The sequence below is a fragment of the Parus major genome, chromosome 7 (genome assembly GCF_001522545.3).
Source record: "Parus major isolate Abel chromosome 7, Parus_major1.1, whole genome shotgun sequence".
Lineage (NCBI taxonomy): Eukaryota > Metazoa > Chordata > Aves > Passeriformes > Paridae > Parus > Parus major.
The window spans coordinates 5,006,985-5,031,975 of record NC_031776.1 but is presented as its reverse complement, the minus strand read 5'-3'; the positions used below and the strand labels follow the sequence as shown (position 1 = coordinate 5,031,975).

At 38.1% G+C, this 24,991-nt stretch overlaps 1 protein-coding gene across 14 annotated transcripts in view; it reads left to right on the top strand.

Annotated features, from left to right (window-relative positions):
• Positions 1 to 24,991, top strand: part of PCNT (pericentrin) — a 71,335-nt gene that overhangs the window by 19,960 nt on the left and 26,384 nt on the right. For 9 of the 14 annotated variants that reach the window (XR_001522816.1, XM_015634886.3, XM_015634884.3 and 6 more), the window contains exons 15-33: positions 521 to 553; positions 2,088 to 2,352; positions 2,586 to 2,673; positions 3,211 to 3,427; positions 4,320 to 4,558; positions 5,451 to 5,917; positions 7,642 to 8,218; positions 8,853 to 9,086; positions 10,024 to 10,188; positions 11,890 to 12,024; positions 12,543 to 12,694; positions 13,214 to 13,422; positions 13,875 to 14,101; positions 15,342 to 15,504; positions 15,985 to 16,128; positions 20,140 to 20,369; positions 20,817 to 20,936; positions 21,461 to 21,481; positions 23,628 to 23,855. Coding sequence is in view for 13 of the 14 variants with exons in the window: in XM_015634886.3 (XP_015490372.1) it covers positions 521 to 553; positions 2,088 to 2,352; positions 2,586 to 2,673; positions 3,211 to 3,427; positions 4,320 to 4,558; positions 5,451 to 5,917; positions 7,642 to 8,218; positions 8,853 to 9,086; positions 10,024 to 10,188; positions 11,890 to 12,024; positions 12,543 to 12,694; positions 13,214 to 13,422; positions 13,875 to 14,101; positions 15,342 to 15,504; positions 15,985 to 16,128; positions 20,140 to 20,369; positions 20,817 to 20,936; positions 21,461 to 21,481; positions 23,628 to 23,855 (3,914 nt within the window). In the remaining variant the exon portion in view is untranslated. The remainder of the gene's footprint in view (positions 1 to 520; positions 554 to 2,087; positions 2,353 to 2,585; positions 2,674 to 3,210; positions 3,428 to 4,319; positions 4,559 to 5,450; positions 5,918 to 7,641; positions 8,219 to 8,852; positions 9,087 to 10,023; positions 10,189 to 11,889; positions 12,025 to 12,542; positions 12,695 to 13,213; positions 13,423 to 13,874; positions 14,102 to 15,341; positions 15,505 to 15,984; positions 16,129 to 20,139; positions 20,370 to 20,816; positions 20,937 to 21,460; positions 21,482 to 23,627; positions 23,856 to 24,991) is intronic. The other 5 variants (XM_015634881.3, XM_015634880.3, XM_033515922.1 and 2 more) reach the window with 5 other exon arrangements.

Below are 24,991 nucleotides of genomic sequence, written 5' to 3'. Positions count from 1 at the left end.
AGATGACATCTGCTTTTGAAGTAAAATATAGCATGTCATAGATGTGTGTGCACAGACATGTATAACACATTAAATAACTTCTGGGGAAAAAAGCCAACCACCTAGAAACCATGACTCTGCCAGTGTTCTCTTTGTGTTGAAGCTCTGTCTTGAGGTTTTTGAGTTCTGCTGGGGTAGTTAGAACAGAAGGCACATGTAACATACTTCAAATACTACTTACAGATTTTCTGAATAATATAACTGTAGGTAGCTTTTGAAGTGTATTAGAGCAACCATTTTCTTTGGTTTGGTCATACACTAAATAAGTAACTTTTTCTATTAGGCAGACTTTACCTTGACTATTTCATTTTTTTTTGTTTTTGTTTTGATATTGCAGTATTATAGTACATAGCACTTCATAGTATTTGCTGGAATTCTTCTCTGTAGATCTAATCTTTAACATTTCACATGTCTTCCCATGTTTCTAATCACTCACAATCCCATTCTTTGGACCCTTTGTGTTTCTTCATCTTTCTTGAAGGTGATGAGACCAGAATGCAGGCTCATGGTCCAGGTGAGGATCTCTTTTGGTGTGTGAGATCTCAAAGGTGTTTTGTTTTACTCTGCTGTTCTTCATTTGAGTGATGATTTGACCATGCATTTGGGTTGATGGTAGGATTTAAATCATAGCAGCTGCATGATGTGGTTGCTGCAGTGGTGTAAGAATGGCATGCTGGTCCAAACCAACAAAACACTTTTTTGGGTTAATTTTGTGCTAGTAGACATTGCTGGTTACCCAAAACCTACCTGCATCAGATTGGACTTCCCTTGTCCCTTCTTGTCACTTGATTCCTCTGGTCCCTGTGCCTGGTAGCTTCTCCCTTTGCAAGCCAGCTTGAACCATGGACTTCACAGAATCATGGAGTGAAAGGGACCTTAAAGATCATCTCATTCCACCCCTTCCACTGTCCAAGCCTCATCCAACCTGGCCTTGAACACTTATTTCTTCTCAGTGAGAATTTTTTCATGCTGGGAGTGCATTTTCTTGTTTGCTACACAAAACCACATTGTGACAATCAGTTGTGTTAATCCTGGTTGACATCCTCTTGTTTCAATCAATGTTTCTTAAGTTTCTCTTGTGTAACATAAGCAATTGCTTGCCTCCAGGCAAGTTGTTTCTTTTCAAGGAACTCCTCCAAGTGTATTTCCCACTTCAGTTGATTCTTTGGGGATTTAACTAACTTGAATTATTTGGAAAGTTGAGTTATTGGGAAAACTTACCTCTCTTGAGATTTTTTTTCCCCTTTTTTCCTACCTTTTAAGTTCCCAAAATGTTACTGCTGCTTTAATACAGAAGGTGGGGAAGAAATCTCTTGAAGGGCTAATGAAAAGGCTGCAATACTGGCCATTGTTCTCACTCTCTGGAAGGAGGGCAGCCTTGGTAGCTACTTTTTACTTGCATTCCTGTTTTATTGGTTGATTCTTTTAATCCAGACAGTTCAGCCTCTGAGCACACAATGGGTAGCAAACCATCATTAAAGTAATCCAGAATTGATTATATTTTCCTTCCTGTGATTTTTGGTTTTCTGCACAGTTTATGCTCAGTTTGGTTTTGTTTGGATAGTTTTTTCTGGAGCAAATTAAATGTTCTTGAATAATTTATTGCTTCTGGGTGCTACAACAGCAAGCAGGTGTGAAGGTTAAGCAATAGTGCACAACTCTGCTTGTTACCAGCCTAGTCCTGCACTGCAAGAAAACAATGAGACCTAACACTGTGCTGGTGATTTTGATTCTTAGCATGTGAATGGGTTCTCTGAATGTACTGTAACTGAGAAGGTTTTCAGAGGAAGGAGTTCTTGTCTTTCAGAAATTCATTTTTCTTATCTCATTGCTATTTCCAGTAAATGGCTCTTAGTTCAACTTGTGATCTCTGCCTTCTGTAGTCCCATTGAGAAGGAAGTGGCTTGTGGTGTTTTTAGTGGAAATATTAATGGGGCAATGCCATTCCTAAACCACTGACACTCTACAACTAAATCTAATCTTCACAGAATCACTTAGCTTAAAGATATGTATTCTTAGTGCTTGTGTTGGTTTTGCCTCCATTCCAGAGCTAAAAGAGCAGCTCCTGGCTCGAGCATCACAGGTAAAAGAAATAGAGTGTTTAAAACAGGAGTTTGAACAGCAGCTTCAGCAGAGAAACAAGGAGCATGAAGCTGAATTGGAACAACTGAGACTTTATTTTGAAAACAAGTTAATTGTTGCTGAAGAAAACTACAAAGAAGAATTGACTTTGTTGCATCAGAGACAGCAAGAACTGAAGGACTATTCACTGTTGGAGTTGGAAATGAGTCAAGATCAAGTAGGGGATATCAGGTGATCTGTTCTTTTCATTTTATGACAGCATGCTTCCATTTTCTTTTTGTTTACCATAAAAGATGATGTTAGCATCTAAATTTATTGGGATTGAGTATTAGGTGATGGCCCAGTCCTGAGCAGTTGTTATAGTTGCTCTTTGCTTGCTTTCAGTACTACACCATAAGTCATCAAGTAAATTTAACTGAATTCATGACATATCACAGCCTTAAACTTTAAAACCCTTTTCTCAGTTCTTCTGTCACACTTTTTGAAGAGTCTGCTGAGAAAGAGAGAAGTGGTGCACTTGGTCAGCTAAACCAACAGCTTGAACAGCAACAGGTAGGATTTTTGCTATATTTTAAGCTTTACTGTTCTTCACATGACCTGTATGAAAACTGATGTGTGATTCCTAGCTCTTAAAAGGAGTAAACTAATTTCAGTTGTTTAGTAGGGCTTAATTATTTTTGACAGGAATGTTGTAAATTACCATCTTTAAATAGCTCTCAGCCTCAGAGAGGCTGTGGAGTAGTACAGCTGAAACAGTGCTTTGTAATTTTGTGTGGTGTTTGGATTATGCTGTGCTGAGTTAGGAGCTTATCAGTTCTTCTACACAAGTGCAGAATTCATGGTGTTTCTCTTTGCTGTAGTTCTGGTAGTAATTGTGGCTGTCCATGTTCTCTTCAAGCCAAGATGCTAATTTGTTCCCTCTTAAATTTATGCCCCTATTTTCATGCACCTTGCTGTGACTGAAGATCTCCTCAACTTATTTCAAGTTGACTATGAGTTTGGAAAAGGAATTTTCCTTTCTCTCATTGAAAGGTTCTTATCATGGTTTTTAGAAGCTAAAGATCTCTACCTAACACTTTATTTCTGTAGGAAGAACTTGCCTGTTTGCAGCTACAGCTTAGAGAACAACACAAGCATGAATTGGATTCCTTAAGATCCTCCCTTGCACTTCAGTATAAAGAGGACCTGATGAAAATGAAGATGGATCTGTCAGACAAATATGTAACAGAAATTGAGGCCATGAAAAGAAAGCATTGTTTAGAACTTGAGCAGCTCCATGCCCAGCTTTCAGAAGAACATTCTAAAGGTAGGATGGCCTGAGAGACTGGGAAGGGAAACAGTAAGTTGCTTGTGTGGCTTATATTTTTCTTTAAACAGGCTTATCTGAAGAAGTTTTCAACTTATTAGTTTACCCTAAACTATGGGGAACATTGAACAGATGTTAATCCCTTTTGTTGAGCACTCATGGGCATGTTGAGTTGCACTTCAGAAGATTTGGTGACCTGAAGTTGTTTATTCTGTAGTAAAAACTACTAGAACTGTGGAACAGTTGCTAAAAAGAATTGTTCAGGTTTCCATTTCTGGTGCCCAGAAGGGCACTGTCATACAAACATTTGGACTAAAAATACATAACTTAGTTAGCTAATTTAACACACATGGTTATAATTGTATTCCATTGTATGTTGGTTAAAAGGATTAGTAAAGCTTTTTAAATTTGCAGTTATAATTCTTACCTTCAGTTTTTTATTTTTAATAATAGAGAGGCTATCAAAACTGCTTAAATAAGAATGTTTAGAGATTTGTCCCATCTGACTTGTAGGGAAATGCCTTGTATAATATAATGTGCAAAAGAGCAGATAAAACTTCCATAAATCTGTCATTACATTGCCCATAAAGAAAGTTTGCTCCTCTGGCTGTTGCAGATAAGGAGGGAGGTCATGCCACAAGTTTTATGATTATTTCTGTGTGTGTTAATACTGGTAAATTCCCAAGGCAGTGATAAAATGGAACAGAGTATATAAAATCATCCAGCTAAGGGGTTCTCCTTGTCCTGTAGTTAGCATGACTACGGATAAATTGCACAGCTGACAACATTCAGCTTTATTTCTGTGCATCAATAGGAGCTGTTGAAATAAATTCCAGAATGTCATTTTATTGTCTGGCTTAGATATTTTAGGGTTGTTTTTTTTTCCTTCCAGAAATCACCAAGCTGTGTCTCCAGAGTGCTCAAGATGTAGCATGTCAGGTTGAGATAGAGGTGGCTGAGCGAGTGTCTGTGCTGGAGGAAGAGCACAAAGCCAAGCTTGCTCTCTCCAGCTCTGAGAAACAGCATATTGCAGAGCTCTCAGAGGAAATAAGGCATTTAAAGGAAGAGATTATAAAACAAAAAGATTTTTCTGAGCAAAATGAAAAGCATCTGAAAGAAGAAATGGAAAAGGTAATTTGTACTACAGAACTGTTTTGTGTAGAGTTGGGCAAGCTCCAGCCTGGTGGGAAGGCCAAGGGAGGGGAAGGCAGCACTTGCACTTAGAAGTCCCTGGTTTGGGGATAGTAGCTAAACTTTAAATGTAATTGCCTGGATAGACACAAATGTTGGAATACATTTCTGTTTTGGTGTAATTATTGTACCTGAAAGTCTTAGAGCTGAGACAATCATACACACTACCATCACTCTTATATGTTAAATCAGCTGTTCAATCTGAGAATTAACTAAGATTGGATGTTAATCCCTTGTTTAAATTGTTGCATATTTGAATGCTTGTGAGAATTAGATGGGTGAAGCTCTTATTTATCAAGTCCTCCTTTCCACCCTTTTTAAAAAGCCATGTATCCTTTTCCAGGCTTAGAAATTGATGGAGAAAGCTAGAGAGTCTTCTTTTGCCTTCTGTCACTGAGCAATCATTTGCTGCTTTGGCTTCTGTTTTTGTTACACGCTTTTTATGTGGCTTTTAAAAGAAGTTTAAAAAGGATTTTTATTTGTGCCTAATATAAACACCTTAGATGCCCATAGCTGTGTAAGTTGAACACCTGAAAAGAAGATAAATGACCTCAAGAAAAGTCAACATAGAGTACCATATTAATTCTAGAATTCTGCCTTAATTTTTTCTTATCTTAATAACCCAAATTAATTCTTAATAATGCATTGAATTTAATGCATAATGTCAGTTGATAAATTTAGTTATTTCAGCCTTACTTTCATTAGGAAGGGTTACTTCACTACAAGAATTTAATGTTTCCAAGGCCTTAAATACCTGAGAGCGTTCATTTAATGCACTTCAGTTTGGTTTTGATGGTTTATTCTTTTTTCTTTTCAATAATTGTCTTCACAGGTAAAATATAAAATTGCAGAGGATCACAAAAATGAATTAAGAGAAGAAGTCCAGAAAATAGAGAATATGTACAAAGAAAAAGAGAAGAAATGGCAATGTGAAAGTGAGGCCCAGAGAATCCTAGCAGAAGAGAAGTTATCACTGTTGCACATAGAACTGCAAAGCAGAGCAGAGTCTGAGAAGCAGAACTTACAGAAACAGTTTGAACTCCGTGAAGCTGAAATGATTCAGCTTCAAGATCACCAAGCTGCCAAAATTCTAGAGCTAGAAAAGCTGGTGAAGGAGCAGCAAAACAACTTGCAGCAGCTGGAGGACAACCTTGCAGGTGCCCAGGCTGTGCAGAAGGCTCAGCAGCAATATGAAGCTGACCTGGAGGCAGTCAAAGCTGTCATGGCGAAAGAAATGGAAAAAGCCACACTCAGCCTGCAGGAAGAATGTGCACTGAAACTCCTGGAAGCACAAAACAAGTAAGTTTCCCTTAGAAGCTCACTCATTGTTCGAGTTGCTTTTTCTTATTTTAAACTTAGTGAGAGTGCAAGGTAGTCACTTGATGGCACTATCTGATTTACATATGTAAAGCTGCTGTCCCAGGGAACAGCACTGTTGTCTGTTATCATCTGCTGTAGATTTTGCTTTGTGTAAAGGCATTTCATCTAGTCTAGCAAATAAAATGTAGTCAAGTTTTGCCTGTTAGGAGTTACAGCAGAGATGGAAATCATACACCAGCCTTCAAAGAGAAGTGTGACAGGGTATATAAGTGTGTTACAGCCTGTGCCACAATGAGATCCCAGAGGGTGACCTGTGTCACTCAGCCTGGAGCACATCATAGAAAATGCTGGTGATTTAAGACAAAGGGATGGATTCTCGTTTGATACTCCAACAACTGGTTTATTGAACACAGCCACAAACAGGTTCAGGGATGAGAACAAGAACTGGTCTGAGGGCTCAGGGTTAAATGGGGGCAGAAGGGGTGCATCTGATGGTCAAGGGCCAGTAGGGATAAAGGAAAGTGGTGCATGGGAGTGGCTAAATGTTGGGGGAGACAATAGGACAACAGGGGTGGAGTTCTGCAGGAAAACAGAGCCAATGGGGGTTAAGGGAAGGAAGAAGATTCCAGGAAATTTACATAAATGGCAAATGGGGGCTGAACAAGGGTGATACCAATTTCCACAAACCACTAGAACACCAGAACCCAATAGGTACTAATATGTGGCTGCAAAAACCCGTGAGAACAAGGTTTTCCCCACCCTAATCTAGAGAGGTGTCTCTCCAGGGTTAAGGCACTTGGGCCTCCACATAAGCAGAAAAATTCTGTTTTTAAACAATTCAAATGAATGTAAACAAGCTTTTCCTGGTGAATGAAACTTGTGCTAACCATTGAATGCTGAGGTTAATGGGGCCCCCTTTGGTATTCTTTAGTTCTGAAACTACTGTTTTTCTTCCCCTTCCTACACCTGTTGTTTCAAGTGAATTAAGGGAAGTAAACAAGCTCATGTTGGTATTTGCATGATTTGCTTCAAATTTATCCCTTCTTCCCTTCCCAAAAATATGTTCACAGAACAAGACTGGAGAAATAATGACTGTAAGTAAACACTGAAAGCAGCAACTTAACTTTTAGATAAGTTTTTTTTCAGTTATTGGTGTGCATGCAAAAATCCTATAGTTACTGGTTGCAGTAAATGGCAGTACTTCAGCTACTAGATTTTCTGCATCAAGCTTTAAGCAGAGCTCAGCTGGGTTTGGAGGAGTCCCCAAGTATCCCACATACATCTCCACAGTGATTTTGTCTGTCTTTACCAGATGTTTTTAGAGGTGTTTGTTATGACAGTTCATTTATTTGCAGATAACACATTTGAGGTGTAGCAATGTATACACCATGAGATACTGTCACGTCAGTATTTCTCAAACATGTTGGTCTCTATTTGTAAGTTAATAGGGGTGCCAGGTTCTCTAGTAATAACCAGATACTCCCAGGTGACATTGCAGAAAGCTTTAATTATGTGGCTATGAAATCATTGTTGTTGCTTGCTCTGAATTTATTTCTCTATTTGAGGCATCAAGTAAAACTTGTGGAGATTAAGTGAGCTCTATTTATTTTCCTTGGATTATTACTTATTAGCTCAATCATTTAAAAAAGAAAAACAATGCCTTTTTTGACAATAGCTTCTTAATTTTCTTGGAAATAATACAGGTTTATGGAGGAACACAAAGCAGTGACTCAGAAATTTACAACTGAGCAAGAGATTCTTCTCCAAAAGCTGAAAATGAAACATGTGGATGAGCTGGAACTCCAAAGTCAGCAGTTACAGGAGAAGCATAAGCAGCAGATTTTGTCTCTGACAGCTGATTTTCAGGCAAAACACCAAGCTGAAATTGAGACACTTAAATCTACACTGGAAAGTAAACAGCAGATTCAGCTTGAAAGTTGTGTTGCTGAACTACAGACAAAGCATCAGGCCCAAATTGATGAGCTGGAGGTTAAACACTTATCAAATCTGGATTCCTTGGAGTCTTCCTACCTATCTGAAATTCAGAGTGTAAGAGATGAACACAGTTGGGCTCTGGAGAAGCTGCAGCTGCAGCACAGGGAGCAGCTTCAAGAGCAGGATAAAATGCATCAGGCACAACTACTTCAGGAGGTTGAGATGCTGAAATTAAAGCATGCTGAGGAACTTCAACTTATACAAAATAATTTGAAAATTGAACTAGCTACTGTTAATATGGAAAAGCTGAAAACCATGGCTCTTGAAGCAGAAGAAGCTCATAAGGTGAGTCAGAAAGAAAATCTAGCACAGGAGGTGAAATTTCATGACACATTGTGTGGGACCACCTTTTCCTTTGTTCCTGGGGGATATTTTCACAATGTCTTCGTGCCAGCACAGACACATTTTATGTGGCCATATTATGAGCTGAAACAGGAAACTCCAGCTGAAAATTAAATCCATCTGTTGCTTCCTGCCCCAAATGCTCAGTCTAATGAGTTTTCTATATCACTTGTGGAAAAGGTACAAATGAGATCTATCTTTTAATGTTTTTAAGATTGGAGGGTCTTCATTTTGTGGCTCAGACCTTCTCTCCCTGGTAGAGCTGTTGTGTAAGTCTTCAGAAAGTGATTAGACCAAAGCAAATGCAATTTTGGAGGTTAAGTTACATCTCTAGGAATCTAAAGATCTTTCTGAATAAGTAAGGATTTATAAAACTTACACTAGATAAGAAAAAGAAACCCATTTAAATGCTTTAGAGAGTATGTATATGTATGTATGCTCATCCTTCATGAAACAATATTGTTCCTGTTTACTTTAAAAGCTTTGATACAGCAGGACATGTGCTTGACAAAGGGGTTGCAAAGATATTTATACTTGCTTTTTTTCCCTCCTCTTTTTTAAATTAATGCTTACGCAGGATGATCTGAACACAGCTCTTCGAAATCAAAGCAAGTTGCTGGAGGAAGAAAAATGTCTGGCTCTGGATCTGTTACGTGAAGAAGTGCTGCAGATGGAGGAAAAGCACAAGAGAGCACTCAAAGAGCTTCAGGACCTTCATGAGGCAGATATTAGGAAACATAAGGAAGAGTACTCCATGGAGTTGGAAAAAGAGCTAGGGAAACTAAAAGCACAGCATGAACGTGAGCAAGAGGTCAGAATGCTGCTAACACCTAAACTCAAAACAATCCATGTTTTGTCATAAAGTAAATTCAGTTTTATTAAGCTTTGAAATAAGACTGTATATCTAGATGGTTTTAGAATTTTTTTTAATAGTGACAGTAGTAAAAGGATATAATCTGACTACTGCAGATGCAAGCAGCAGCTAGTGTTACATATTGCACTCATACAGTAGGAAAAGTCACAAACAAAATGAGCTTTATCCACTTATAACCACAGAACACATTAAGTTAAAACATTACTACTAACTTTTGCTTTTTCACTTACTAAATTGAAAATTTGATATTGTTCCAAATAACTCTTAAATCACTTTTAGAAGAGTAGATTGCCAGGGGAGGAAGTTTCATTAGTTTCCTGGGATGTTCTAATGGTGATTCAGTCTTCAAGGATTTGTCTATCTGATGACTACAGTGACTCTTCTTAGAGAGAATAGTAGCATAAAAAACCCTAAATGAACAAATATCTCTCAAACCTTTCACTGTTGTATCCCAGGATAATTGCACTATATAAAGATGTGTAATATTTGCTCCCATTTGAACAAGGGAAATCACATCTTGACAAAATATGCTGTCTGTGTTTTTCTCCCACTCTTTCCTCTTTATTTTTTTAATTTTTTTTTAGGGAAGTGTCTCCTGGAAAGAGTAAGTCCAAAGTACTTTGCTGGTCTGACCTGATGGCCTCATGAATACAGGAGATACTTGATACCTAATGCCTGGTTGTTTCTTATCTATTTTTATCAACCTGCTTTTTTCTATACTCAGCGTGATGATAAATGACAGCCCTGTATGACCTTGAGGATTGTGAATGTACTCTCAGAATTTGATTTAACTTGGTCAGTTTAGTTTGGTTTCATCTTTTCCTTAATTCTAACACTGTGGCTAAAATATTTTGTCTTCCTTCCTTGTCTGCAGCTGTATGCTTCTGCATCAGCCTCTGAAGTAGAATCTGTGAGAACAGCTCTTCTGGCTCAATTTGCAGAGGTAAAATTGAAGCAGCAGCTTCAGTTCCAGGAGGAGATTGAGTTGTTGAAGTGTCAGTCAGAGGTGCTGCTGGAACAGCAGATTGCACAGCTGAAGGTAGGCTCTGGTGAAAATGTGCTTCTGAGTATGCACTGGGAGTGTGTTTCACTGAAAAAGAACAATTGGTGTAAGATTTTTGTTCTTCAGCCTCTAAAATGACAGTCTGAGTGAGATCTCTCCCATGGTTCACAATGTTAGAACTAGAATAACAGCATTGGAAATAAAGCAAGTGTACTGTGTGCAATTGTCATGTTTAAAAGGGTTGTCTTCAAGTCCTGAACTGGATATGAGGTGTCCTTCAGTTAAAACCAAAAAAACCAGTGGAACATGCTCTAAGCAGCAATCCTTGTGTACATGTTCAGTTTGTCATTTGAGACTTTTTCTTCTTAGTGTCTGCAGAGACTGTGCTCTTGGTCTATCATCCCACATCTACTGCACATACTGTGTGTATGTGGCAAAATATTCTGTATTATCTAAGCCTGTACCAAGTGTGTGATGGCAGTCAGATACTTTGTCTATGTCTACGAGACACTTTGTTGATACTCTTCTTATTACTCTCTGCTTTCATTGATTCACCATGATAAACATAATGATAAGCATTTTCAAGATGTTTCCTGCCTCTGGCCCTCTGTGTAGTCCTGATCACTATTTCACCTCTCTCTTGCTATTGCAGCTGTCTTTTGAAACAGAGGGCACAAATGTATCCTGAAAAATTGTTTCAGGTTATTTGGCACTTCTGTCCTCAGCTGAACCCCAGCCTTCAGCCCACAAAAGCTGGGACTGAACTGAGTGTCATGCAGAAACTCCAGAAATTATCCCTGGTTGGTTTTTTTTTCTCTTATGCTGCCTTAATTAGCCTTTGTGACACCAGAAACTTCACTTTTTGTTGAAACTTGTCCAGGGCTAATTCTCCTGCTGGTACTGCTGACTATGGATTCAGTTGGGTTTTATTGCCTCATGAACTTGATGACCAGTGTTTTGTCTCAGAAGAGATTGGCTGGATCTCTTTGCATTTGTCAGACTGAGCTGTATTGTGGGCTGATACAGGTTTTTACAACAAGCCTTTCCCTTCCCACTCCCCTGTGCTGATTATGCAGTTGTCTTCAAGCCAACATGTTCCCTTGGTTTCTTCCCTCTACCTCCCCTAGCAGATTTGAGGTATTCAGAATTGTCTGTGCTCTGACATACTCTCTAAGTGCTTCTGAGCAGAACAAGCAGGCTACGTCAGAGATTTTGTCCACAAATGCCATGTTCTAGGTCAAGGAAAATCATCCTACCCCTTTGTTTCAGCTCATTTTTACCTTCCTAACTGCTAAAGCATGGGGCAGACTGGCTCAGGATTCATGTCAGCTTGGGTCTGCAGGTCTTCTGCACTGAAGTCTTATTTCTTGCCGTGGGGGAAAGCTGTTTTCTTGACTTGCCAATGTAAAAAATGGGTGAAAAAATTCATGTTGGAGTGTACTGGTGTTCATAGATAAAATTGTGCCCCATCAGTGATGAGTACAGAGGGATAGTTACTGCCCTGGTTCTGCTGGCCACACTATTTTTGATTTTGATCACAGTTTCAGCATAATTTTGTTGTTTGGAAGTGTTGATGTGTAAGTTACTGCTTATTATTCTGAAAGGCAGAATGTGTACTTCTAAAGAATACAGAAAAAGTACAGGGGATGTTTGAGGATTTTTGGGAGGGTGGTAGTGGTGGTGTTTGGGCATTTTTTTTCTTCTCTCAGTAAATCCAAGTATATATGATTTATGCAGGATGAATTTGAAGCTGAAAAAAAGGACAAGGAGCAGATGTTGATTCAGGAGAGGGAGAAGGCACAGGCTGCTCACCAAAAGGAACAAGAAATATTATCAGCTCAGCTGCAGGAAAAGGCAGCAATAATTATACAGGTGTGGAGAAATTACTTCAAATTTAGATTTAAAATGTGTTTTTGGGGTTATATTTTAGGGGGACTACAGGTTTAATTATTGTGGTATATTAGACTAGGGGAAAACAGAGTAATGCTAGGAGTTTCCTGACTGGGAATGCATTACTCTTTCCAGCTCTTCTTGTAGGACTTGATGAGTGTTGAGAATGTTGGCATGGGAGCAGAATGCTTTCCTGTCTTTGCAGTATTCTCCCAAATAGATATTTTGACTTATTTGCTTAGCTTACTTATGAGACAGAGTTTCTAACAAAATGGCAGTAATTTGTTTGGAAGCAAATTCTGGAGGTGGGTGTGGGTATATATGTACAAATACATATTTTTATTTATATGTAATCCTATGTTTTAATCTGGTATAGGTATCATCTGAACAAATAAATATAAGGAGATAAGTAATCTTCTAGAAACTTGTTTTCAGGTAGAGTTTCTAAAGCAAAGTTTAAGCAAAATTGTTGACTTTGTGTTGTTACTGTATTTCCACAGCTGGAAGAGAAAGTGGCATCTTTAAAGCATGAGATAGGGGAGACTAACTCTGAACTGGAGACACTCCTTCAGCGGGGGGACAGGGAAAACCAAGGAGGAGGAAATTTGGTAGCCCTCTTGAGGTCTGATATTGAGCAGTCCAAGGAGGAAAGGTCTGTTCATCTTTGGTTACATAATTCTTAGTGCTTGGAGTTTTTTTGTTTGCTTGTTTCCTCACTTCTCGTAAATAAATCAATAATTAGGCAACACTAAGCCAGCTCAAAATAGAAGGATGATATATTGCTTTTATTTGCAATTTATTTGAGGTTTTCTAAGTTATCAATCTGTTCTGACATTAAGAGCAAGTTGGGTTTTTTCCTTGCTATTTTTCTTGAGTGTGACGAAGACTTTGGTGTTTTGGGGTTTCTGCTGTCTCTAATCTTGGAAAAATCTAAAAAAATGGAGAGAGGTTCTGTGACCAAGAGGCTTTCAGATGGAGTGGATTGGTTTGATGTGTCATGGGGATGTGTGGATTAGAGAAGCTGTCACACTGCATAAGCTTCTAGAATTCTCTCTCTCATCTTTCAGAAACTGGCTTAGTATTAATCTTAAAACTAAAATATTTTCATAAATAGAAATAGAGCTTTCAAGTGCATGCAACTTTTCAAATGTTCAATATGCTTTTGTTCCAGGGAAAAACTGCGTGAGTCTTATCAGCACGTTCTGAAGCTGCTTATGGAAGTGGTGAAGGCCACAATAGTTACTGAGGACCTTATCTGTAGCAAGATTGGTCTTGATGACAGCCTGGCTTTTGGAGATTCTAAAGAAACTCAGAGTATCATGGAAGAAATGGGATTCATGCAGTATTTTAAAGCCAAAGAAAACCATCACCTAGAAAAAGGTGAGTACAAAGCAGAAAACCTGGATGTTGTCAATTAAAATTCTTGAAAACTGCCTTTTCGTATCCTTTTGTATGGATGAAGATCAGAAAGAGATTATCTCTTTTTGCAATGTTTGTCTTTCAAAGTTGGTCCACACTTAAGATAGTGTCTACCAGTGTTCTCTCAGTTTAATTCCTTTAATAGTGCAACTACTAAAATGTTGTTAGAAAAGCTTGTATAGATTATAGGGCAGGAAAGATGGACTTGGTGAATGCAGAGTTCCAGGTCCTGATGTATGCACAACATTCCCAAACCATGTGAAAAACCTTCATGATTTTTCAGCATTGAGTTTTTGATGTGTCCAAGTTTTCATCTCATAGTGCATGTCCAGGACCATGTCACTGCCTGATGTCAGTTATCTGGCTGATACCAATTTTGTGGCTAGCTGTCACTTTCCTGTGTTTTTCAATAGCTTCTTTGTTTTCAGTAGAGGAGCTGCTTGATGAAACTCTCACAGAACACAACCAGCTGTCTCCAGCATCTGATGAGGTGTCTGAGTTGAGCCAGTACTTATGTGAAAGTGTTTTTGCAAAGCCAGAATCGGCGTATGAAAGTGAAGAAACAATACAGAAAATCTGTCACCGTTTGCACACTGCAGTGGAGAAACTTCTGGAACTGGTTACAGAGTCAACTAAACAAGTAAAGCTTTTTAATCTGTACAGAGTCAGCCTGCTCTAGTGGATGATGTCCCTGCATATGGCAGGGGTTTGGAACTAGCTGGTCTTTAAAGATCCCTTTTAACACAAACAGTTTTGTGGTTTTGTGTATAACACTTTTTTAAAATGTGAAATCAGTTCTAAGTCTTTTAACACATCCTGTGGAGAGGCAATAAATTGGTCACCTTAAGTAGATCTAAACTAAAATTTAAATTAGTTTGGTAACTTCAGGAGACCAGTAGTTTTTTGAATTTCACATTGATGCTTTTTTGACACTGATAAGCAGGTTCAGGAAAATGCAGTTTAATGCCAAAATGCTTGAGGAATATGTAGATAGCAGCAAACAAACTCCTTGTAATTATATGCTGCTTTAATTCTGACAAAAGGAGATGCACTTAGTATCATGAAAGAACTTGAGTATTTCCATACTGAGTTTTGCAGTGTTTAGACTGCACATCTGGAGTAGATGCACAAGCACTGTATACATCTGAGGATTTAATTTAGTGTGACAATAATTAGTTTTTTGGGTAAGGAAGTCCCTAATTGAAGAGAAGATGGGAAGGAAAAAACATATCTGAAATTAATCTACTCATCAGGTATTTTGTGAAACCCAGATATGTGTGTCTGTATGAAATGTATATTCACCATCTTCAAAAATCCCTCCTAGAATGAGGTGCATAAATTTAATTTTAGGTACTGATGATGGGTTCAACTGAGACATAGCTAACTTGTGGTTAAAGCACTTGCCCAAGCCATGGCAGATCTGGGTTCTAGGTGACCCTCATCAGCTGTGATCCTGCATACTTTGCTTGCTGGTGGTGTACCTGGGAAACCTGATGATACATGGAAATTGCCTGTCTATTGAAGGTGACTGAATCTCTTGAATTCAAGTGTAAGGATGCTTTAAATTTCAAGTGGCTCAGGAAGTGTCAAGCCAAGCAGTTTAGCTAATAGGGAAGTATTTATTTTTATGAATAGTGAAGAAACATATGTTCCTAAGCAAGACTTGTGGCAAAAATACTGGTGTGCAAGGACAGGGATTCACCAAAGTATCCAGAAGTTTTGGGCAAAGTCAGCTTAGTACTAAAATGAAACTTCAAAACTTGTACCTTAATGTGTAAATGTTACTAAAAATTTGAGAAGGTTTTTGTTGAAATGTCTGCAGTATTATTACCTTGTGTGTGCATCTGAGGTCTGATGCTGGGGAAATTATTCACTTGTAGCTAGAGAAGATGCATGAAAACCATGCACAGTTTGAGGAAGAGTTCAGCCGTTGCAATCGGGAGACCGCGCAGGTGGTGAGTCAGCACCAGGAGCTGATGGAGTGCCTCAGTGAGGAGAGTGAGGCCAAGAACCAGCTGGCACTAGAGCTTCATAAGGCAGAGGGTAAGAAAAGGAAGCTGAGTGAGATTGCAGTGTTGTTTACTCAGAGCTTGTCCCTCCCAGTATCTATGATGTGCTTTTTGTTTCCTGGATTTCTTGGGCTCTAAATCTAACATTTGATCTTACTTTCTGGAGATTCTGTTTCTTCAAACGTCAGCCCTCAGCAGAGGATGTGTTGTAAGCTCATCCCAGGCCATCAAAGCTTAATGATCCCCATTTGAATTCTACAGATTTGGAGACACTTCGTGATGTGTTAGCCTTGTAAAATCTTGATAATCTTTGAATACATTAACTAGTACATTTTATTCCTTGAGATACTTCAAAAGCCTAGCTACAGTATAAACATAAATCATCTTTTAGTTCTTCCTTTTTATGTCACATTCCATTGTTTGGCAAAAACTGTTTACTCATGTTTTCAAGCTGCTTTTTTCCCAATAGATGAGTTTGTCTATGGCTTTATTTGCATTCTGACTTGGCTTCCAGGCATTATTGAAGGCTATGTTGCAGAAAAAGCTGCATTAGAAGAGGCCTTAAACCTGAAAGAGGAATCTGAGCGTCGTCTTGTTGTGGAGCTGGAGAACATGCGGGAACGCTTCCAGGAGCTAACCCAGGAGCAAGCAATCCTTGGTGAGTAGAATATAGCATTCTTAGTGCAAAACCAAGTTGTCTCCAGTCAGGGGACATTGCAATGTCCTTCAGTCATGGATCAGAGTTTGGCTTGATGACCTAATGAGCAGCTCAGACTGGTACACAGGTGGGAAAGGCAGAAAGCTCTACAGACATGGATCAAGGTCATCAGGAGCTTCGTGGCACAATGAAATGCCTAAAGGTTGGCACAATCTGTGCCAAGAAGATGAAATGGATCATAATGCCCTAATTGTCTTGTACATGTTGTCTGTGTTTTGATTTCTAGGAACATCTGTTGCTAATATAGCACAAAAAGAAGGTTCAGGTTTGTAATGACAAGTGTGGAATTTTTTTTTCTTGCCATGTTGCTGTAACACTGAGTGAATGAATTGATAACTTTTATTTTATTTTAACAACGAGGAACAGTACTTAATAATTAGGCCTGACAGGTTATTTGGTTTATAATTACCTTGGCCAAAAAAAGCTATTACTTCTATGATGCAAAATTAGGAATACTCAATTCAATAATGAATATTTGAAATGACAAAGATATTTTGCTGCCATTAAAGTGCATTGTGCCATTGTCTTTGTGTTTGCCAGCTTCATTTTTTTCAAGGGGATAGAGTGGGTTGCAGGCTGGCTGTGAGCTTCTAGTGATATCAAGTGGGCTGTAAATGAGGAAATTAATGAGTAAATGAGTACTCATTTATGTATGAGTAATGAGTAAATTAAGTTAAAGAACGGAGGGAAAAAGAAAAATATTAGAGGTGACATAAAACTTGAGCTAAAAACAGTACAGCAAGAACTGAAGGACATCTAAGGCAAATGAGAGAAATGTAACTGAATGGATTGGTACATCAGAAAAAAAGAAAGCAGAATGGTAGGGAAGGCTAGTAAAGCAATGAAAGAGGAAACCAGAAATAAGCAGGAAGGATTTTGGAAGTCAAGTGCTGTAGTCAAATTTGTAGGTGTCAAATTGAAAGAGAAATTTTTTTCTCTTCCTGAACTGAAGTTTGCATACTGAACTCCTGAGTGGCTAACATTCAGATCTGATAAATTCATAGTTGCCATGATTGTTTTGTGGTCTACTCAAAATATAATTCTCCTGTTGTTTTTAGATTAATTTTATTTATAACGCACATATAGTCATAGATTCTTGAATATTCTGTCTCTTATTTCTGGACTTTTTCTTTTCCCCAGAGAGTGTTAGCTGAGTAAACCAAATCATTCAGGTGAATAAAAATTTGTGTAGGTAAATTCCTGTTAGATTCAAACAGTTGCACTGAGCTTTCTTACCTCTTACTGTATCTTTATTCCTTCTGTCTATTCAGATCTCCCTCAAACACTATTTTTAATTTAACCTATTTTTGGTATCCAGCTCACTGTCCTGAAATTTGCTGCTGCCCTCTGAATGAGGGGGAATGTAGAACCCAGTTGGTTACGGTGTATTTTGGGATTGACATTCTCCCAAGAGCTGCAGCCCAGCTCTTGCCAGCAGCTTCTCAGAACTTGATCAGTTTTTGCTGCAAGGGCCAAGTCCTGAAATCCATCCCCTTTTCTTCACCCCAGCTATCTGTAGTACTCTTCCTCAGGTTTGAATTTGCTTGTAGTATGTGGGAAAACATGATAAATATAAATCATATTGTTTGGAGTTGATTGGCATGGGCTTATTCCTTGAAAAGCTGACGTCTCCTCCTGTTTTTCATGTGGAGTACTAATGTGAGTAGAATGGCCTTGCTAATTAAAACTTTTTTTGGAATGGAGCTTGGCATTTGCTAATGATTTTGGGAGTCCTAAGGAGTGTGCTGGAGCCTTTCTGAAGGGAATTTGCATGATGTGAAGTAGCATTAATAAAATAGGTTTGCCCCTACAAAGAAACAAATCTGTGAGGTGATAATCTATTGGTGTCTTGCTTGAAATTCTATTTATACACTTGGTGAACATGTGCTTAAAAAAAATAAAATTAAAGACTTTGTCAGATTGTGCTTAGAGGTTTCCAAAATTTGATACATGCTTTCTAGGAAATACTGCTGATTCCAGGTAAAATCTGTTTGCCTAATTATTTTTGTCAATTAATTTGCATTTCTGTCTGAGGAGGTGATTGTGACTGTGTATGTCAGTGTTGTCTAATCACTATTTTGTTCCTCAAAAACACTAGTGTTCCTCTGGAAGCTAAAAAAGAAGCTATCAACCATGTTCCTTAGGATATAGGAGGCAAAATTCTTGTGCTTGTTTTCCCAAATCCTAGTTCTTTTCTTCCAGGGTCAGTCTAAGTCCATGACTTTCTTTTGGGTGCCTAAATATGTCTAGCACCTGCATTGCCCTCCTCTCAGCAACATGTATAAGTAAATACACTAGGGTGCTCTTTTATTCACATTATTGCCATCTCCTGCTTGGCAAAACACAGCTCTTGGCAAAAGATATTCTCTGTCATACAGCTATGGCTGGGATTGAGTGTCCTAATGGAATTCACACTATTGTTGGGTTTTGTGATTTTTTTTTTCTGTTGCATCACATGATGGAGATGATATATATGTATAATACATTATATGTACAATAGAGCTCCAAGGGAATTGAGAGAGAAATTAGGGGAGAGTCTTCACTTCATGCATTCTGCCAGAGCCTGAGTACATCCACAACCAAATAAACTTGTGATTATTTATTGTGGTTATTTAAAAATAAAATAAAAAGTAGGAAGTGTGGCACAGTGATTGCACTGTGGTTATTATGTAGGCTATAATTAGTGCTTGGAGTGAAGTGTAGTTGGAGTGTAGCTGTAATCTATAACAGGATTGCTGTGGAGCTTGAGAGCTCATGTAGTCATTGCTTTTGTCCCAGACTTCCTTGATTCTCTTTGGCTTTTTTGATTTTCAGAACCAGAGAATTCACATTGACACATCCACTCTTGACATTGTTTTCCATTATCCTCATTGTAGTGACATTTTCCCCAATGTGTAGTGTAAATGTTGTTGCATTATTCCAAGCCTGTCACACTTACCCTTTTATATGTGAACATAGAAATTTTCATGATTTTTTGCTTAGTATCAAGGGTCTAGAAATGTCATTAAATATCTGTGGATAATAAAGTCCTAGAAAAAATGTTGTAGGTAGGCTGTGGTAGCAAATATTTGTAGAGCAAGACTTTGCATTACAAGAGCAGCTTGTAATGACATCAAGTCAGAAATCACATGCATTGAATTGGTTATACTTCAAAAAGGGAATTGTCCATTTCAGCAATTGGGCTGGGTGATTTCTTAAGGTCCTTGTTGGATCACAGACTTACCTTTGACCTGTGACAAAAACATTTGAGGTGAATAATAGAACATTTGACAAGTAAAATCATGAGCTCCTGCAGGACCTTGCTTTGAAACAAAATAGACAGAATTCTTTTCATTCTCAGTTTACTAACTATATTCACATTAAAGTAGCTTTTTTGGTAATTTAAATAATCTTGATAACTTAAGAATTTCAGCTATGTACATTTCCCTTTTTGGTATTTATTTTGCAGTCTGCATAGGGAAAATATGTGCCATTTTCTTTCCTCTGTAACCTCAGAACTGGACTGATTTTCTGTAAGCATGATTTTTCTCTGGGTTGTAATCCCCAGTCAGGTTCAGAGAAATACAGTAACTTAGTTTTTTCCTAGCAGCTGGTTTCAGAGTCAGGCTGGGCAGCAGTGGCCACTAGAAAGATGGGACTGGGTACTGACTCACCAGCATGGCACGAGGCAGGAGTAGTGGAGAAATTAGCTCAAGACTGATGTTGGATGATTTAGGAGGATCTTGGCATGAGAGTTTAGAGGAACAGAGAATTCTGAATTGGATGGCTTGATTAAGGAGATACTTGGATTTAGGGTGGGGCAGTGTAGGATGTCTCTTAGAGCCCACCTCAGGAATAAATACTTTTCTTTGTTTTGATGCTGTCCAAAATATCCAAATTTAGTCTCATCTGAAACATTTGACTTTTTTAGCCTTCACTGACAGCTTTTATTATTTTTGTGTTCTTACTCAGGTCTACTCAAGGAAGTAGAATTTTTGTCAAAGGAGAAACTAGAGCTTCAGTGTCAGGCAGAAAAAGACCATTCCAACTTACGCTCTCAGATGAAAGTTTTGGAGGTGGAACTGGAAGAGCAGCTGTGCAGTAACCAAGACCTGGCTACAAAGTTACTGGAGGTTGCTGAGTTAAAACAGCAAATTGAAGTTCTTGAAAAACAGCTTAAAAATCAGCGGCAGTTCATGGATGTAAGTAAGAAACCACATTTTCATGGGTTTGGAGGTGATAAATTCTCATCTTGGCTTGAGACATGGAAGGTGGTTCCCAAAGTGGGCTATTTTCAGTTTTGGTTGAAATTAAGATCTGGGTGTTCTAGTCTCATGAAAGAGAAAAAAGGTAAAATTTTCCATTCCTTTTTTGCAATATTGCAGGGTAATTTTTCCTTTTTATTAAATGATAATTGTAGTTTATATGTATGTTGCAGTCAAAAAGGTGCTTTCTTTTTTTTTTCTCTCTAATTGTAGATATGCTCTCAGGACTACTGGAAGGTAGTCTTGATTAATTATTAGTAATCAGTTAATTATTTTTTAAATTAACAGTTTCTTCACCACAAAAATAAACCCCAATTATTTTTGTACTCAAGATTGTAATGAAATCTTCAAAAATATTTTGATTCTCTCTGGTTGCTTTTACAGGAACAAGCCATAGAAAGGGAACATGAACGTGATGATTTTCAGCAGGAAATTCAGAAATTGGAAGAACAGTTAAAACTGTCAGCAAAATCACAGACTTCAGGACAGTCCAGAGAGCATAGGGTGAGTAAAATTGGACTTGGTGGCCAATGGTGTTTAATACAATTAAATACCAAAACTGTATGTTTTTGGGGTTCTTGGGAGACTTTTTTTCCTGTTAGCCAGAGAGCAGATTTTTCCCCAGCTGATTGAACTATATTTAAGCAATGGAAGTGCATTATATTGTTACAAAGATGGAAAGAACTTTTGCATGTGCTTTACAGTAAAGTTTCTGAGTCTGGTTTAAAGGAACCTCTGAGTCTGGCTTAAATGAACCAAGGAGGACAACACTACAGACACTCCGCTCTAAAAAGCACATCTGAGAAATTACTTCTGGGTTCTAAATGTGTTTATTTTTTCCACCTAAACAATTGAAATAGAGATGTCCTTTGTCTGCATGCCTCATCCTATTTAAGTTTATAAATGAGCCTTTGTTTACACATTTTTGTTTGTTTGATGCTTGGCTTCAAAGATTAACTTTTGCTTTTTTTTCCCTTTTGATTGGTTTTTTGTTTTGTTTTTTTTTCACATAAATGAACATTATACAGAACTATGAATTGATTCTACAGGTATGGAAAACAGCATGAATGTCTCTTAACTTTTCTTTCCTTTTTCTTTCAATCCCTTCTAGATATGCTGTAGCTTTTTTCCTCTTCTTGATATGCCAAGGCATGACTCAGTATGACTTGGAGCTAAGGATATAGGTTTTAGGGTGGCAGAAATCTTGCAGGGAATGAAGAACTGCTTTCAATGTAATTTCCTGTACATAAGTAATTAGCTCTCCTGGCTAATTGCTCAGAGGTGTTGCAGGCAGTTATTCACTGAAACAGCCCCTTGTTATAAAAGGAGAAGTTGAGGTTTGGAGCATGAAACAAAGGTACTGGAATGGTGATGATAAAACTGTGCCCTAGCCTTCAGCTTTTGTTTGTGGCCTGGCTCTTATCAAAACTGCTAAAGTAGTTATTTTTAATTTAATTTAATTTTAATAGTTAATTTAATATCCATCTGCCTATTTATGTATAGTTATGGAATTGTGTGCCTCAGTGTTAGGAGGTGCAATCCTTACCCTTGATATGAATGAATTTCCAGTGTATGAATTTTCCATGCTGGAGGCCATAGCTCAAAAAAAATAACACTGTAGCTTTGCAACCTCTCTCAGAAAGGATGAAAACTTACTTGGAGAAAAACCCACAAGGATGGTAACTAGGCAAGGGACATTTGTGGATAGAGTGAGGTATGCAGGCATTCTGTGCCAGGAAATGTCAGCATTTGTTCAGTTGTTTGTTTAATGCAGCTGTAACATCAGTAACTGCTTAACTCACTCTAAACCAAATCATCTCAAGTAAACTGATTTCTGCATGTAGCAGTTCTAACAAGTTTCCCCCTCTGGTGTTTACTAGGTACAGGGTATGTGTAAATGGGATAATTTTGTGAGAAGAGTGCTGACTGGTTCTCGGGAGCTGCAGTGTGCACTGTGAGAGTGGAGGTTATGTAGAAGTCTTTTCTTAGCTACAGGATCACAGCACTAGCTCTCTAGCAATGTGGTGTTAAAAACACGTTTTTTATGTCTGAAGTGTCATAGTTTGGGGATTCTGATGCCAAAATTCTGTAGCATTAGAAAGATTAGACTTCTAGAAGATTTTTCTATACCCAAAAACTTCACTGTAAGACCTGTGTTATGGTTAGCAGTGCTTAGTTGCTGATGAGATGAGAAGGGAGTAAGATACATACACAGTCAAGGGAAGGTTTATGCCTATAAGCAGTTTGAAGATGTAATGTTCATAACTTCTGGTTTTCTTAACCAGTCTCCTACATTCTCCCTGCTTATTAATTTGACTCCTCTGTTTGCTTGAGCATATCTTCCTGCTTTAGTAAAATCTGCACAATACTTTGAAGATATAAAGATCTATGTTAATGCAAAGAATTTTTATTTCATAACGTTGAAGTGGGATTTACATCAATTCAGACACTTCTTGATGAACAAAACATTTATTTTGTAAAATCCCATTTTCCTTGCTCATGGGTATTGACCAAATTACTTCTCCATTCCCACTGCTTTCCTGCCTGAGCTTGCTTTCACTAAGCTAAGTGACTTTATCACACCCTGAGATAGTCTGTCTGTCACACCAAAGCTCCTAGCCTTGCCTTCACTTTGATTACTGGGATGAATGACTGTTTTCCTGCAGCTAAAATTCAAAATTTGTATCCTCTTCATATTTAAGTGGTTGTTGGAAAGAGAAGTACCTGTCGTCCTATGTTGACTCCTGGGAATCTCTGACTGCATATTTATCCTTCAATTCTTGGTAGCTTCCTTTAAACTGGAATTCCTTGGAATATTGGAAGAGTTTTCTGAGGGTTCATAATCCAATGCTATTATGAATAACTCATGTAATCTTGATGGATCTGTAATCTCATAACCAACTAACCCTGTCACCAAAAGGCTCCTTTGAGAGTTTACCTTCATCCTAGTACTTTGAGAGTACTGCAGATGTTGAGAGACTAATCAAACTAAGAGCTGCTGCATTTGGAAAACAGGATTTCAGAAAAAAAGCTAACTCTTCCTACTTTCTGTATTTAGTTTTATTTTCACCTGGGATTTTAGCACCACTTTAATCAATAGTAAAATTTGCTTTAATGTGAAATGATTCTTGCTTTCAAGTGGCAGGAAATTTGTTCATATTGCCTGAATATCTGTATGCTATGATCTCTATGTAGGTAGAATCTTTGCAAGCAGAAATAAAAGAGAAGATGGATGATTACAATAAACTGTTACTAGAAAAGGAGCGAAAACACCAAGAAATTGCAGCTCGTGATACAGAGATAGAAAAACTGGTGGCACAGATCCAAGAGCTGAAGCTCAGTGGTGCTGAGGTCTCAAAGACAGTACACAGCTTGGAACAACAGCTGCAGAAAATGAAGAAAGTGGAAACTGAACTGAAACAGGTAATTTTTAAATCTTTATTTAAATGGGATTTGCATTACATGACAGTGGCTCTGTGGGGATTGTCAGTAGTGTTTATGACAGTGTCTGGCACCCAGTGGTGAGTTAAACTGGTGTATTAATGGCACATATCACAGCCAGAGTTTTAAATAATCTCTGGTTCTACAAACTCTTAAGTCCATTATAAAGGCTTAAGTATGTCTTGTAAGTAGTATGTACTTTAGATATTACTTATAAGACTTAAGTAAGACTTATTCAAAGTCCTACTATGGAGGCTGCTTTTGACAGTTGTCATGTTTGCTCCTTCAGAGCTGCTCTTGTGCTTGTCTAGAAGTTTCTGAGAAGGTGATGTTACTGAATATCAAACATTGAGGGTCTTCAATAAGTACCTGTGTTTAAAATCAAAGTATCTTAATCTGTTGCCCTTGTTGCTCTGTGTCTGAAGCCAGATCTGTTTGCCATAGTCCAAAACTTCTACCAGTTTGTTACTACTACAGAGGTAATCACAGCCTACAGTTAAGAATTACAATGCATGTAGTAAATGTTACTAAACATCTGAGTAACTTTTTCTACCATCTGAAACTGAGTGTTCAGTGTCCTCCCAATAATTTTCCGTGGTTGAGTATTGTTTAAAGCTTTGTGGAGATCTTGTTGTGTACAGTTTTGTAAGAGGTTTTAAGAAGGTGGAGTCAGACTAGAAGGTGTAAATGAAAGGATGAGAGGATATGCATGTAAACAAAGGAAATTCCAATTAAATGGAGGGGGAAGTGGTCACACTGGGGGCAGCCACTCTTTAAAGGAAGCTCAGAGTGGCAGTGGTGTCTCTGACTGGGAGATAGGAGAATTGCCTTGAGTCAGAGAACTCTAAAGACCTTTCTGAGCTTAATTTTTTCTGTGGTTTTATCCAAACATAAAAAGCCATGCCCATTTACTCTCTGTCTGCCTCAGAGTGGATGGAGACTGTGGTGCTGCTTAGTGTTGGCAAATTGCTCTTTCCTCTGGAATACTGACTTGCTGTTAAACAGGCTTTCTCTATCCATGTGAATTCAGAATATTATTTTGGTTGTGTGAATGTCCCCATCAATTGGTGTTTTGGAAATATCTTAGATAAACTCAGACACTTTAGAGTTTGGGTTTT